The sequence below is a fragment of the Onychostruthus taczanowskii genome, unplaced genomic scaffold, assembly GCF_017590055.1.
Source record: "Onychostruthus taczanowskii isolate IOZ18803 unplaced genomic scaffold, ASM1759005v1 scaffold105, whole genome shotgun sequence".
NCBI lineage: Eukaryota > Metazoa > Chordata > Aves > Passeriformes > Passeridae > Onychostruthus > Onychostruthus taczanowskii.
In genome coordinates this window covers 638,376-652,659 of record NW_024497078.1, presented here as the reverse complement: position 1 = coordinate 652,659, position 14,284 = coordinate 638,376, and the positions used below count along the sequence as shown (strand labels likewise).

Genomic DNA, 14,284 nt, shown 5'->3' with positions numbered 1-14,284 from the left:
TGTACATGACAAGCCAGCCAAGTGAAAGGTGATGGCTTCTTTCTATGCCCCTGTGTTTCTTCTGCTACACAGAGCTGCAGGGTTGGGAGGGACATCACATAAGTTGCTTGTCTTCTGTGCATGGTGAACCTAGACAGGCCTCAGAGGAGCTGTCTGCCTCGTTCTGCAAAGTGTCCAATGAGGAGATCCCAGAATCCATGGCCAGACTGTCCCACAGATCAGGGGGAAAGCTTTTACTAATATAGTGCTTAACTGTTCCTAGCTCTAGTTAAGAACTTTTCTGTCCTTATCCAGTGGGACTGTAGTGGGTTGGCTGTGGCTTGCCTCCCAGCAGAATGGGAGAGAAAACAGGAGGAGCAGAAGCAAGAAAACCCATGGCTCAAAGTAATGTCTCCCCTTTTCCAGGCTTGCTTCACTCCAAACATGTGTCCTCCTCACTACCTCACCACGGCATCACTCCTACACCTTGTCACAGCTGCAGGTGGCAGTCAGTCCTTTCAGAGCAGCTGTGAGCAGTGCAGGGAACTACGGTCACAATGTCACATTTTCTCTCTGCTGCTCTTTTCTTCTTGCACATTTCCTGTTCTCTAGTGTGCAGGTCCCTCTGGGGGTGTACCTGCTCCTCATGAAGCAGCTCCACATCCTCATGCCGTGGTATTCCCTCATTCCCATCTCCTGCACTGTGGAGCTGGCTAGAGCTGGGTGTGCCCATCCTGGGGCAATCCCAGATTTTTCTCACAGCAACCACCCTGCAGCTCCCTACTCCCAGAACCTTCCTATGGACACCCACTGGTTGATTGCTGTCCTCCCGTTCAGTTACTTCCTATAGATGGAAGATTGGTTTGTTCTTCCACAAGCTGGTTTTTTTTTTTTTTCCAGATTAGCTAAATGTGCTTCATTCAGCTTTTCCCCATAGGTCTCCTTTCACTTTCTATTGAATCCTTTCTATTTCATCTATGTCTTTTATAATGTCATGCCTGAAACTGGATGTGGAAATAGGGCAAGGACTTGTCTGCCTTTAGAAAATGACATAATTGCGTCTCTTGCCTTACCCCAGACAGTTATTGCACAACAGACACATATTTTGTTTTGCTTTTGTCTGATCACAGTTAATTGTCTCTACACAGCATTTTAAATACACATTAATTTCTCCTTCTGAAGTACATACTAAGCACATTCTTAGTTTTGCCAGTGTTGATTTTGGACTGTCTCTCCAGTTTGCCTAATTTGTCCTGTTGAGTGCCTGCCATCCCATCCCCTTGGGCTTGGAGGCCTTCTCCTCTCTCATTCCCTGTTCACACAGGACCTTGTGGAGCTCCTGCAGCAGCTGGCTTTGCTGTCCCTTCCCCTGCTGCTGTGCACACCTATGCTCATCTGCTACCATTTCCTAAGCACGGTGCACTCTCATGTTGGTATTTTGGACCTCCTGCTTTCCTTCAGCAAGTCTTTCAGCTGCCTGTTACACCCCATACTTTTGGTTGGGCTTTGAGGATTGTTAAAAACTCCTACTTATATTTTTCTTTGCTTGTCAAATCTGTGTACAGGTAATAAATATGTTTGGAAGATTTAGCAGCCCTCTCCCACACCGTTTTGGAAATGATGGCTGTGTTTGGGCAAGGCTCAGACAGAGCCCCAGCTGCCTTTAGAAACCATGGAGCAAGTGACGAGCATGGCTATGGCATCTGCATTTTACTGAGCTCCATTTCTGGTCATAGAAAAAGTAATCTAATAAAGAATTTTAATGTGTGTGTTTCAGCCATGGGAACAAAGAAGTATTTTCTTGTCGAGGAATCAAGTTGGCAGTAGATTGGTTTTTGGAAAGAGGCCACAAGGATGTTACTGTGTTTGTGCCAGCATGGAGGAAAGAGCAGTCGAGACCAGATGCTCTTATAACAGGTAAGCTCCATCTTTGCTTGTTTGTTCAGTGCTTTGCCCAGCAGGAGTGCTGCTGCTTAAATGAGTAAATCTTCATCAAGGCTGTAACAGAAAGTATCTTTGGTGCAGTAATTTCATTGTGATCTATAGGCAGGAAAAAGACAAAGCAATGCCCTCACCAAGTCCTCCTGTTCTGATCATCTACTTAAGTTTCTATACCATTGCTACTTACTTCTTGAGGAATGTAATTGCCTTTTTTAAAATCTGCTGTGTCCATGCAGCATTAGTAGCAAAGAGGTTTGAAGTTAGTAATTTGTTGGGTATTATTTCTTGTGGTGAGCAGATTCTGCCAGGCTGGCCTGACACTGCCCACGCTTTGGGTTATGGGAATTATCCACAGAGAAAGGGCATTGTTCCCCTCTTTGTCATTACTATTAGCAGATAGACAACTTTTGAAAGTTTTGATTTTGAATGTGTTTATCTAGAAAAAAATCTGGTATAGAGGTATTTATTCCTTCATTAAACTAACAGGTTTTTTGTGAAGGCTGGAGAGACATCCTCCAACTGCCCTAAAGTTGAAATAGAAAGGAATCGGGGGTTAAAAACCCCCTAGAAGTTAAAGAGGAGGAAGGGTTTGTTTATTTTAGCTGGGGGGCAACACAGCTGCCATTAAAGGTGGGGAAGCTTTTGAGACTAATATCCATAGCTTCTAAAAGAATAGAGAGCATGTTTTGATTGCCATGTGCATTTTCAAATATCTGGAAAGATCCTCTCAACACTTCATTCCATTTGCTTGATTGCTACTAGAATATAGAGCGTTAACACAAGGAAACATTTGGAAAGCTGCTGTTACCCTGTTGGCACTCACAGTGTGGAGCCTTCCTCTTGAAGCCATTCTCTTTTGCTTTACTAGTGTTTGGGGTGTGAGAAGAGCATTGGCTAAGTAATAAAAATTTGACCACTTCTAATTGTGACATCTGCTTGAAGTGTGTGTAGGGCTAAATGCCCCAAAAGGTGTTTCAAGAAAGCAGCAGAGCTAGAATTGACCTAGCAATGGTCAGTTGTCTAGCAATGGTCAATTATTTAGCAATGAGAAATCAATTTTCCTTGTGTCATCATGAACCCTGAAAATGGGAGAAAGATCAGAGCAGGTTATTGTATCTTCTGTAAAAATACTGCATCTTCTGTTTTCCTCTAAAGATGCAGGAAACCTGTGTGCTGCCAGGCATGTAAAATACCTGGTGCTGGCACTCTGTTTCCAGAGATACGCACCTGAAATACGCGGCCAGCTGGAGTTTTGAAAAGGCCATCGATGACTAGTATGGGGATGGTTCTAGACTGTCAGCATTCATGAGAAGCCTCTTGGACTAAACAACAGCCTCATCTTTCTTACCAGTGCCCACCAGTAATCGCATGGCAGATTTTTTTTATTCTTTCTTAGCAGGGAAAAAAAAAAATCACCTTCCATCTCACTCTCTCATTGGGCTGGGGATTGAATACAAAAAGGTGGTAGTTTCATGTAAAATTTTGTGCTTTTTCTACTAAGCAAATAAATGTTTGTATTAAATATATTGTTTATATGTAATATTAATGCTGCATCTCTCCCTGTTGGAATCTTTTTTTTTTCCCAGATGGAACATGTTCCCTGTCAAGTTTCTTATGCTACAAAACAGTTGAGTTGAGATCTTAACCATTGCTAATAGCCATGACTCATATTCACTATACAAACATCATCTGCTGTTTTAGATGTTGCCCAGTTTATTAGTGTATTTTTCTTTCATAGCTTCTCTGCTCCAGGGAGAGTGATGGGTAGGAGAATCAACGTAAGGAGTAGGTGCCCCAGTACTAGGTACAGCTTCCTTAGTAGCCTGAGGTCAGTCTTTCAAAGCTCCTTGGGAACTCCAGGTTCTACACAGGAAAAGGGAAAATAAAATACTTCTGGGATATGTGAGTGACAGATTGTGTAGAACAAGAAGGAACTACATAAAATGCTAAATATGCTTATTTAGAAGGATTGAAGAGAAATCTATCTGGCTTTGATAAGAACTTATATATACATGTGTAAACCATTCAAGGAAAGATACAATCTAAACTATTACTGGTGTTAACAAAAAAACCAAACCAAAACAAACCACCACCATTTTTGCTCTTGGTTATGAAATTACATCAGATGCCTTTCTGGGGAATGCTGTTAGTATTTGTGGAGAACCTGAGTGCTTGTACAGAATGTGGGTTTTCTAGTCCTTGTGAGTACCCCTTCTGTTGATGGGCAGAGACTTTCATGACAGTCCCATTAATATGAGACAGTCCCATTAATATGAGCTACTGGAATTCTTTCAAAAGATGTTTCTTGCTGGGCTCTACCAAGGATCTCAGTTATGGGAAAACTGTGGCTGTACTTGGGTGTAGTCTTTGTATTCAGTGGTGTTTAAAATGACCTCTTCAGCCAGAGGAGTTTTGCACAGGCATTTTGATAAAATGGCTCTTCTTTTGAGCCACAGGAACATGAAGAAGGTCCCCTGTGTTAGTCGTAGAGAAATGGTGTGGAGCAGGAGGCTTTGATTTGTTTTTAGGGTTTTTTGAAAGTATTGGCAGCTGTTTTCTGACTATAAGTTCAGATATCATATGTGGACTATAACATATAAGACATTTTTAGTCCTAAATGCTTGGATTTTCTTCCTCGAATCTAATATCTTTAGAGGTTAAACAAACTTTTTTCTCTTCTTTCTTGTTTGGCTTTTGATTCTTAATCCTTGTAGATCAAGAAATCTTACGCAAATTAGAGAAGGAGAAGATTCTCGTGTTCACACCGTCCCGGCGCGTGCAAGGGAGAAGGGTGGTGTGCTACGATGACCGATTTATAGTGAAGTTGGCCTTCGAGTCAGATGGCATCATTGTCTCTAATGATAACTACAGGGACCTGGCTAATGAAAAGCCAGAATGGAAGAAGTTCATAGATGAACGCTTGTTGATGTATTCTTTTGTTAATGACAAGTAAGTCATTCTGTCTTTACATGTGCCACTAAAATAATTGAGGAAAGGACAGTTTGAAGATTTGTGCAAATTTTTCATCTTACACCCAGATCATTAGGTATATGTAGGAAAACGGGAGGAATAGTCAATGATAAATTTTGTCTTCTGGTTAGAAGTACTTGGAATTGTTTTTGCAGCAACATTTTTATGTCTTTTTATGCTATTTTTTCCTCTTTGTTGTATGCCAATGTATATTTGATGTATGCTATGGTGTAATATTCCAACTGTGTTGATATACTGAACCAACATTTCTGAGTGCCTGTGGTTAGACTCCTAAGTCCTAGAGTCATAGAAGAACCCAAATTGGAATGAACTTCAGGGGGTCTGTAGTTCAAATGTCTGATTAGATCCATCTATATTAACTGTACCCCAGCCTACAGATCAGCTGCAGTTACTGCTGGTGGCTTCTTGTGGTGGGAGTGTTCCGCTAAGCAGGCACTTGTGTTGAGGTGCCCGAATGCTGATGCAAGAATCCCAGGCTGTCAGCACAGTTTTGCAAAGCTAGTAGTGGTGTTTTATGAAATGGCTGCCTGTATTGCAGCCCTTACTTTGGAATTCGGGATGGGTTATTTGCAGCCCTGCTTTGCCACAAAGCATCAGCTGAGCTGGACCAAAGGTGTCTGTAGCACTCTAGAGGTGTCCACACAATCTCTTCCTGTGACCTACCTCTAAGGCACCTGCAGCAGAAAGATGTCCTTCCAAAACTGCTCTTGAGGTTCCCAGATTTAAAAATGACAGGATGGCAAGTTATGGTGTAGCATAGTTATGAGATTCTTGGTCATTGCATGAGAAGTATGAAAAGGCTTGTTTGCTTCCATAATACTTTGTTCTATCATTGTAGATTTATGCCTCCTGATGATCCTCTTGGCCGCCATGGTCCAAGTCTGGACAATTTTCTTAGGAAGAAGCCGATTGTGCCAGAACATAAGAAGCAGCCATGTCCATATGGTAATTTGGTCTAACCCGTCACTTTTATGTACTGGGACTGGGGACTAGTCCCAGTACATAATATTTATTTTAACACTGCCAAAAGTGTTTAAAACTCTTTAACACTGGTTTTAACGTTGTTGTCTTAGCTTGAGATGGGTTGAAATGCTGAGCTGATGGTGGAAACTAAAGCGATTTTTTCATGTACCACTTAAAAACCATTTCTGTCTACTAGTTGAACTAAAGGAGCTACTTAATTAATCATTCATTAGAATAAATCCAAATCAGCACCTAAATTCTGCAGGTTCCAGAAGCCCTTTTCTAGTGTCATGAGATATTGAGGTTTTCTTCCAGAGAATTAATTGAGCTATCTGAAGTTTAGCTACTGAGCATTCCTACAGGCATCTTGACTGAGCTGAAACCTGCTGGCCTTGGCTGTGGGACTTCCCAATTAAATTTTCTCCCTGTATATTGCCTTGGCCCAACACAGCAGGTGTGTACAGCCTCCCTGGCAGTGCCGCATCCAGCTCAAAACATGGCTGGTAGTGTTGGTCTGCATTCCTAGAGCACCAGCTGCAGGACACTACCACCTCCTTTTTCCCAAAAAACAGGAGGGGAGCTCTTAGAGCACACCCTGTGTTGCACGAAGCCAGTCTTGTTTGTGAGATCTTTCAAATCAACAGTAAAACTTCAAATGAGGGGCATTTCTGTTATTTGACGGCTAACAGATTTTGTTTGAAGTTTTTAAAATCTGATTATGTTTGTATTAATAGGGAAGAAATGTACCTATGGACACAAATGCAAATACTATCATCCAGAAAGAGGAAATCAGCCTCAGCGATCCGTAGCTGATGAACTTCGTGCCATGTCTAGAAGCACAGCTGCCAAAACTACAAGTGAAGGAGGACTGGTAAAAAGCAATAGCGTTCCCTGTAGCACTAAAAGTGATGGCACTTCAGAGCTGAAGCGTGCTGCTCCAAAGAGGCAATCTGATCCTAGTATAAGGACTCAAGTCTATCAAGACTTGGAGGAAAAGCTTCCCACCAAAAACAAATTGGAAACCAGGTCTGTACCTTCTTTAGTTAGCATACCAAGTTCCTCTGCTGGAAAACCCCAAAGTACTGCACCTTTAACTAACGGCCTTCCATCCGGAGTTCACTTCCCACCTCAGGATCAAAGACCACAGGGACAGTATCCTACAGTGATGATGGCAACCAAAAATCATGGAACACCAATGCCTTATGACCAGTATCCAAAATGTGAGTCTCCGGTGGATGTAGGGTATTACTCTATGCTGAGTGCATATTCCAATCTCAGCATATCTGGGCCGCGTAGTCCCGAGAGGCGCTTCTCCTTGGACACAGATTATCGGATTAGCTCTGTAGCTTCCGACTGCAGCAGCGAGGGGAGTGTCAGCTGCGGCAGCAGCGATTCCTACGTGGGCTACAGCGACCGCTCCTACATGAGTTCGCCTGACCCGCAGCTGGAGGAGAACTTGAAGTGCCAGCACATGCACGCCCACGGCCGCCTTAACGCTCAGCCCTTCCTGCAGGGCTACCACGAGCCCCTCACTCGAGTGCAGAGCTACAGTCACGAAGAACCAAAGCATCACCACAAATCTCCCATTCCGTATATGGCTGTGCATCTGCAGCACCCAGCAGTCGGTGCTCGTTCCAGTTGTCCGAACGACTACTCCGCGCCTCAGAGCTCATCTCATTCCAAGACGCTGCACCTGGGGAGAGCCCTGGTGTCCACGAGAATAGACAGCGTTTCCGACTCGCGCTTGCACGAAAACTCCCCGTTAAGACACAGGAAGCCTTACTCTGGCCAGGAGGGGCTGGGAGGTTGGGATAGGCAGAGTTACGGGATGGATGCCTACGGCTACCGCCAGACATACTCCTTGCCCAGCAACCCCACGCAGCCGTGCTACGAGCAGTTCGCCTTCCAAAGCCTTCCCGAGCAGCAGGACCAGCCCTGGCGCGTTCCTTACTGTGGAATCCCGCAAGACCCCCCAAGACTCCAAGACACCCGGGAGAAGGTTTATGTTAACCTCTGCAACATCTTCCCCCCCGATCTCGTGAGGATGGTGATGAAGAAGAACCCTCACGTGACGGACGCTCAGCAGCTCGCTGCTGCCATCTTAGTGGAGAAATCTCAGCTAGGTTATTGAGAGATGACACATCTTTGTGGTGTCTCGTAGTTTTCAGCTCAGCTCTAAGGCTGAGGGAGGTTTGCTACAATAGCATTTGGGATCTCCTTCTCAGCAAGGAGGTTGTATAGTAATCCGGTTATGTGAAATACTGTATCATGGAGTCTGTATGTATAGCCCCATGCATTGGAAGTACCAGATAAGTTTTGTGTTCTAGTTTGAAAATTTTTAAATGGCTATTTTCACATCTGGAGGGATGTTCCAGTTTAAATTTATATATATATATATATATATATATATATATATATATAAAAAATCTGTGGTCTCTGGTTATAATCTTTGGTGCATCAGGGGTTTATATGCAGCACTTTCTTATCATTGTTACATTTTGTTGGGATTTTTGGTTTTGTTTTTTAACTTGCTGGATGCTTATCCTTGGGCTGTGAGATATTAACCTGAAGAATGAGGATTTTGCTAACTTCAGCAGGCAATTTTCAAGCCAATTTTCAAGCCAAGTTTCTGAAGTTTTTAAACTGCCACGAATATGTCTGATGTATGTTTGTTTGGTTTTGTGAGCTTTTTTGTGCTGTAATCACCTGTTTGTAGAAAACAAAGATTTCCTACAGCACTGACTTCATTTTTTGAAACAAATAATTAAGTTACCAGTTAACAGTGAAATGGGTAACAATATATTGGTAATTTATAGTATGGCACTTTTCGTTGCTTTCTTTGTTTTGCTTAAATAGTTACACATTTTTGTTGATGCAGTCAATTAGTAAGATCAGATGCAAACAGAGGAGGAAAATTTTTTTTTTTTACTTATTTATGGATATGTTGAAAGCCTTATTGCCTGATTTCAGAGGTATTGAGAATTTGCAGCCCCTTTGGAAGCTAAGAGGAGCTGCAAATGCTCAGAACCACCCAAAACCAGGCCACCCTGTTTCAGTTCCCGTGTGTTTTTGCCCAGCTCTGTGTATTTCTGGTCAGTAGATGGGGACCTGAAATCATAGGGCCCTGTTTAGTTGTTTTGTATGTTTTTCCTTTCTATTGCTGCACAACTGTACTGGATAAAATATGCTTTTCATAAAGTATTTACCTGTTTTTAAGTGAATTTAATTATCTCAATGCAAGTTTTGTATTTAAGATACTGTTTGATTTTTCTTGCTATTTATCAAGGCTGGCCTGAAAAGGTTTTGTGTGTTCAGGATATGCAACATTTATTATCTGCACTATGGTAATGATATTGTAGCTCAAAATAATAACTTAAACTTTCTTTTTTTCCTTTTTGGCTGGGGAGGGGAGAGTTTTGGGGAGAGAAGATACCATATGTGTTCCTGGAGTTAGTTTTTCGCTTTTTGCATTGTGTAGGCCTGATTCTTGCCAGAAATAGTGTAGTTTTAGAAACAGACAAGCCAAGTCTGTTGCATTAGTAAGGGATATTTATTAGCATTAGTAAGGGATATTTCTGGTTTAAAGTCATGGGTTTTACTAGCACCTCTTTAGCTTTTATATATATATATGAAAAATAGAAGTAGTTTTTGCAATTGATGTCAGATGTACTTCCATGACATGATCAGTTGCCGACAGTTTTAGGTTTCCATCCATTGCAATGATGTTCAGTGTTAAAAAAATGTCACTCGTTTACACTATTACAGCTGATAATTTTGGTACACTTGCTGGAGTTTTAAGTAAGGCCCTGAAGAACCAGAAAGTACCTTTTACTGTTGATACAAATTGTATCTTTTTAACTGAGAACTATTTTGATTTGTAGATTAGAAACACAAATGTAAAATTATAACTAGTCTTTTGGGCAACATTTTATCCCTTATTTAAAAATTAGGGATTTCAGACATAGAATAGATATAGGCAAGTAAAAGTAGATATTTATTTAGGTGTCTGTCTCAATTTCACATACTAAAATGAAAAAATAGGTTATTGCCATCTTCTTCCTTCTAAAATCTTTGTAGTGGGAACTCACTAAAATAAAGGTAAAATGCTGCCTGAAAATGATGTCCAAGCACCTTTGAATACGAAGACATTTTCACTACTTGTGTGACACCATGTGTTGCAGCAAGTAGGGTTTGGGTATACAGTAAATGCTTCTAAAGAGCATTGTGCTATAGACATATCCAATAATCTGAACCATGTTCAGCAAACCAATTCAGGATGTGGAGCTCCTGCAGCTTCCACTGCTGGAGCGCTGCAGGTTCTGCCGTTGCCTGTCCCCGTGGCATGGCCAGAGGGGCTCTACACCATCTGTCCTGCGTTGTCTGTTCAGGGAGAAGACCTCTTCACCTGTGGCAACAGTTTTTCCCTGGATTTGGTTGGTCGCCATCCGTAGAGCGTGTTTTAATGTAGAGATTGATGCAGCGCTGACGCTGAGGTTTGGACTGGGAAATGGGTCTCATCTTAGTTGTATGCTAAGATTTGGTTAAACTGAATTACACTGAAGTACTACACCATAGTGTAGGTGCAGCTGTTTTAATAATGCAGTCATTGTGTTTGTAGTTTTAATGGGTTTCTACGTTTATTTTTTATTAGTAGGTATTTACTTCTGCCAAAAGTTCAATTCCTTTAAGCATGAACTGAAACGTGCATATGTAATAGAAGTGTTTTGTGGTTTTTCCTGTGGTGTGGGCACCAGGATGCTCCTGCCATGCACATATCACAGTCTGGCCTAGAGCAGGGGCTCAGCAGGCTCAGCCACTGGGATATCCATGAGGAGCTGCACGGCCCAGGCCTGAGTTACCTGTGTCCATTGCTTCCGCACACAGCCAGGGCAGTACTGCATCCCCAAAGGGAATTCTTGAGATAGGTTCTGTGCTTTGCACCCAAGCACTGAAAATGCTTTAAAAATACAAGAGCAGGAGTAATTTGGTGGATTTTAATGTTGTGCAATGATGTGCTAGTTCCCCTTAGACTCGCTTATGTTGGGTAAAGGAAATTTATTGTGGACAAAATGTTCACCTTGATACTTCCTTTTGTTTTGCTGTGGTAACAGATGGAGGAATTGTGTGTGAACATCTCCATGATGAAATCAGTTTGTATATTTAACAACTTCTAAAGAGTGTACCAGTAACAAACACGGATGCAGTGATGCTGTTCAAATACTACCTTTGTCTGTGTAATTGCATTGATGCAAATAACTGAGCTGTAACCTCACATGATCCTTAAACAGCAGAGCTAATTCAGTGATACTGTCTTGGCCCCAGCTGAGTGCCAGAGATGCAATGAAGGATTTAGTACCTTCAAGTTAAAGCTGTCCCTCACCTAAGAAGAGGGCAAAACTTCCCTTTTTCCCAAGTCTTCAGTACTTGAGAGTTGTTTTGATACTTAGCAGAAACTCTGTATTTTTAGATAAAATCCCAAGCTGTTATAACTGCATCAGTAATAGTATATAGATATACAGTATTTTTAATGCACATACATTAGGCATCTTCCCACAACTGTTTTCAATACAACAACATGTTGCAAATATTTAAGAGTTTTTAAGTATGTCCTGTAGATAACTAACTTTGAGCTAAATATACCCAGGTTATGACAGTATTAATCTCTTTGTTGTTTTTTATTTTTTCAAATATGTGTAATATATATATATTTGTATATATACATACATATATTTGGCAGGTGGGTTTAAGATACTGCTAATGGTCTGAGGTAAGATCACACCTTTCCAGGTGTCCCATTTTCTTTGGTATGGCTGAACTGTAGCTTGGTCCTGCATTGCAGAGTAGCTCTGGGGAGAGCCAAAAGCCTGACGTGTTTGTGTGACGCCCCGAAAAGAGAAGGCGTGCCGGGCTGGGGAAGCCCTCAAAGGAGCCTCCCGCCGCCTCGGGGGGTGCAGAATGTAGCTGAGATGTTGATGAACTTCTGCTGTGAAATTGTAGCTAATGGTGAACACCTTCCCAAAAATACCGAAGATGCCAGTGTAAACCAGAGTACCTCACTTGGAAGGGGACACTGGGGGCGTTTGCCCCAGCAGGGTGAGCGCCGGGGGACTGAATGCCTTGGGGGAGAGATACTGCAGCGTCTTGCCACAGTAAGAGACTACCAAAACATCTACCAGCTTTATCAATTGATGGCTTGACCAAGGCATTTTCAATGTGTAAAGCTTGAAAAATGAGACACAATGCTTTCCTGCTCTCTGGAGCATTTAGAAAAATATCCAACAGACTTTTCATTGCTACTGAAAATTTAAAATACTGTGCAATTAAAAAGACCATGTTAAAAAAAAAAAAAAAACTTAGAAATTATTTATTTTTATTTACAGTGTGACTTGCTAATTTATTCCTTGCATTATAAGGCCATGGTGGAATGCTGTTTGTTGAAGTTTTTTTATCATAGGAACTAAAACTGCTGAGAAGAAAAACCAATAGATTTAAACTTAAAATTCTATGGCCTTGTTTTGTTTTCTGTAAAAGGGCTGAGGTTTTATAAATGTCAAATCACATGTTTTATATACTTTGTAAATTTTAGAGAGGCATAGTTTAAGAATTTTGTTCAAATTGAGTATGTTTGGGCACATTGTTTAGACTAATCATGTAACTAAACCTAGAATCGCCTGTATTAAATGGTTTTTCCAGCTAACCTTTTGCTTGGTAACACGAGAGATGTTCAAATTTCATCTTTAGGTGTTCTAGAATACATTTCTCAAGGTTTCATCAGAAGCTGCTGACCTAGGCACCCAATCACCTGGGAAATGCACATTTGCATGGGAAGCATCCTGCAGAGAGCTGGACTTTCCTTGCCATGCAGTACAGGGAAATGTGCTGGTGCACATCAAGTCTCTCACAGATGTTTATAGAGGCACTTCCAAATACCATGTGTGGTTCATAGTTATCAGTGTGCTTGAAATAATTTTCCACCTTCCATTTTCAGGTCTTAAAGGGTTGTCATAACTTGTGCTTGGAGTGTTTATCGCTCTGTCTGCCCTTTAAGCTAAATGATTGCAATAGTTCTCCTTCCCTCTCTCACTCAGTAGCCGTGGGAGGGCCCAGTCTCCCAAACACCAGCACGTAGCCTGACTTCAGCAGAGCAGAGGTGTGGGCTGGTTCAGCCCTGTGAGAGAAGACCTGAGGCAGACTGGCGTGTGTGTAAGTGCAACTGGGCTGGGACCTTGAGGGGCACAGCTGAGAGCCGCTCCTCCTGAGCACAGGGGAGATCTCACTGGTGCTGGCAGGTCATTCAGCCAGGATTGCCCTTTGCAGGCTTTGGGAACACCTACAAACCAAATTTACTTAAATATCTAAGCACATCTATCCTCTCTTTTTCAGAGTATAACAATCTACTCTTCACCTTATAAAACAAAACCTCTCTGCTGGGTTTTTTTTTTTTTTTTAATTGTAGAACAACCCATTTTCTTTTGGTCTCAGATAAATTAACCCTGTGAGATTGGCTGGTTCATTACTTTTAATTTATCTAAATGACCATCTTAATGAAACTGAAATTTAAGAACTGCTTTCCGAGCATACAGTAGAGTATCCTGCGAAGACGCAATGCAGATACAGCAGCAATAACTGTATTTTGTAGCTCTTTTCCCAGTCATTATCTCTGTATTTGTGTTGAGTAGGTGAGATTTTAATATTGTCCCGAAGTCCACCGTGGCAAAACCATTAGCTAAAAACATTTGGGCTACTTGATAAAGCAATTGTCAAACTGGCTCTTCATTCCTTCACTGGTTGTTCTGTATTGTTTCTGTGATGTGACTATTCAGATCTTAATACCACCTCTAAACCATACAAAAAACCATGTACGTGGATTCTGCTTTTAGAGAAAAATAATAAAGATTCATTTTCCTCATTGATGGGCTGGTTTTGTTTCATTAAAAAAAAAAATAAAAAAATCTCCAGAGCAGTTAGCAGTGAGTTATAGACAGCTTTGTGTTCCTACCTGTGCAAAACCTACAACAAAACTGCTCACTTTGAGTAAAGTGGAACAGTTTCAAAAACAGAATCGTAGAAAAGTTTGTTTAGAAGGGACCTCAGAGATCATGCAGTCCCAACCCCCTTGCCGTGGGCAGAGACGCCTTTCACTGGACCTGGTCAGCCTGGCCTTGGACAAGACGAGGGATGGGCCATCCGCAGCTTCCCTGGGCATCCTGTTCTAGTGCCTCACCACTGTCACCGTGAAGAATTTATTCCTAACATCTAATCTAAACCTATTTTCTTTCAGTTCAAAACTATTGCCCCTTGTCCTGTCTGCCCATACAAAGAGTCCAATTCCCTCCTTTCTGTAATCCTCCTCAAGATCCCAGAAGGTGCTGTAAGGCCTCCCAGGAGCCTCTCTTCTCCAGGCTGAACA

At 41.8% G+C, this 14,284-nt stretch overlaps 1 protein-coding gene across 1 annotated transcript in view; it reads left to right on the top strand.

Annotated features, from left to right (window-relative positions):
- The window catches only part of ZC3H12C (zinc finger CCCH-type containing 12C), a 43,911-nt gene extending 30,128 nt beyond the window's left edge, over window positions 1-13,783 (top strand). The window contains exons 3-6 of the mRNA XM_041414408.1: window positions 1,757-1,896; window positions 4,635-4,869; window positions 5,750-5,856; window positions 6,609-13,783. Of these exons, the coding sequence (XP_041270342.1) occupies window positions 1,757-1,896; window positions 4,635-4,869; window positions 5,750-5,856; window positions 6,609-8,005 (1,879 nt within the window). The 3' untranslated portion in view covers window positions 8,006-13,783. The remainder of the gene's footprint in view (window positions 1-1,756; window positions 1,897-4,634; window positions 4,870-5,749; window positions 5,857-6,608) is intronic.
- The last annotated feature ends 501 nt before the right edge of the window (window positions 13,784-14,284 follow it).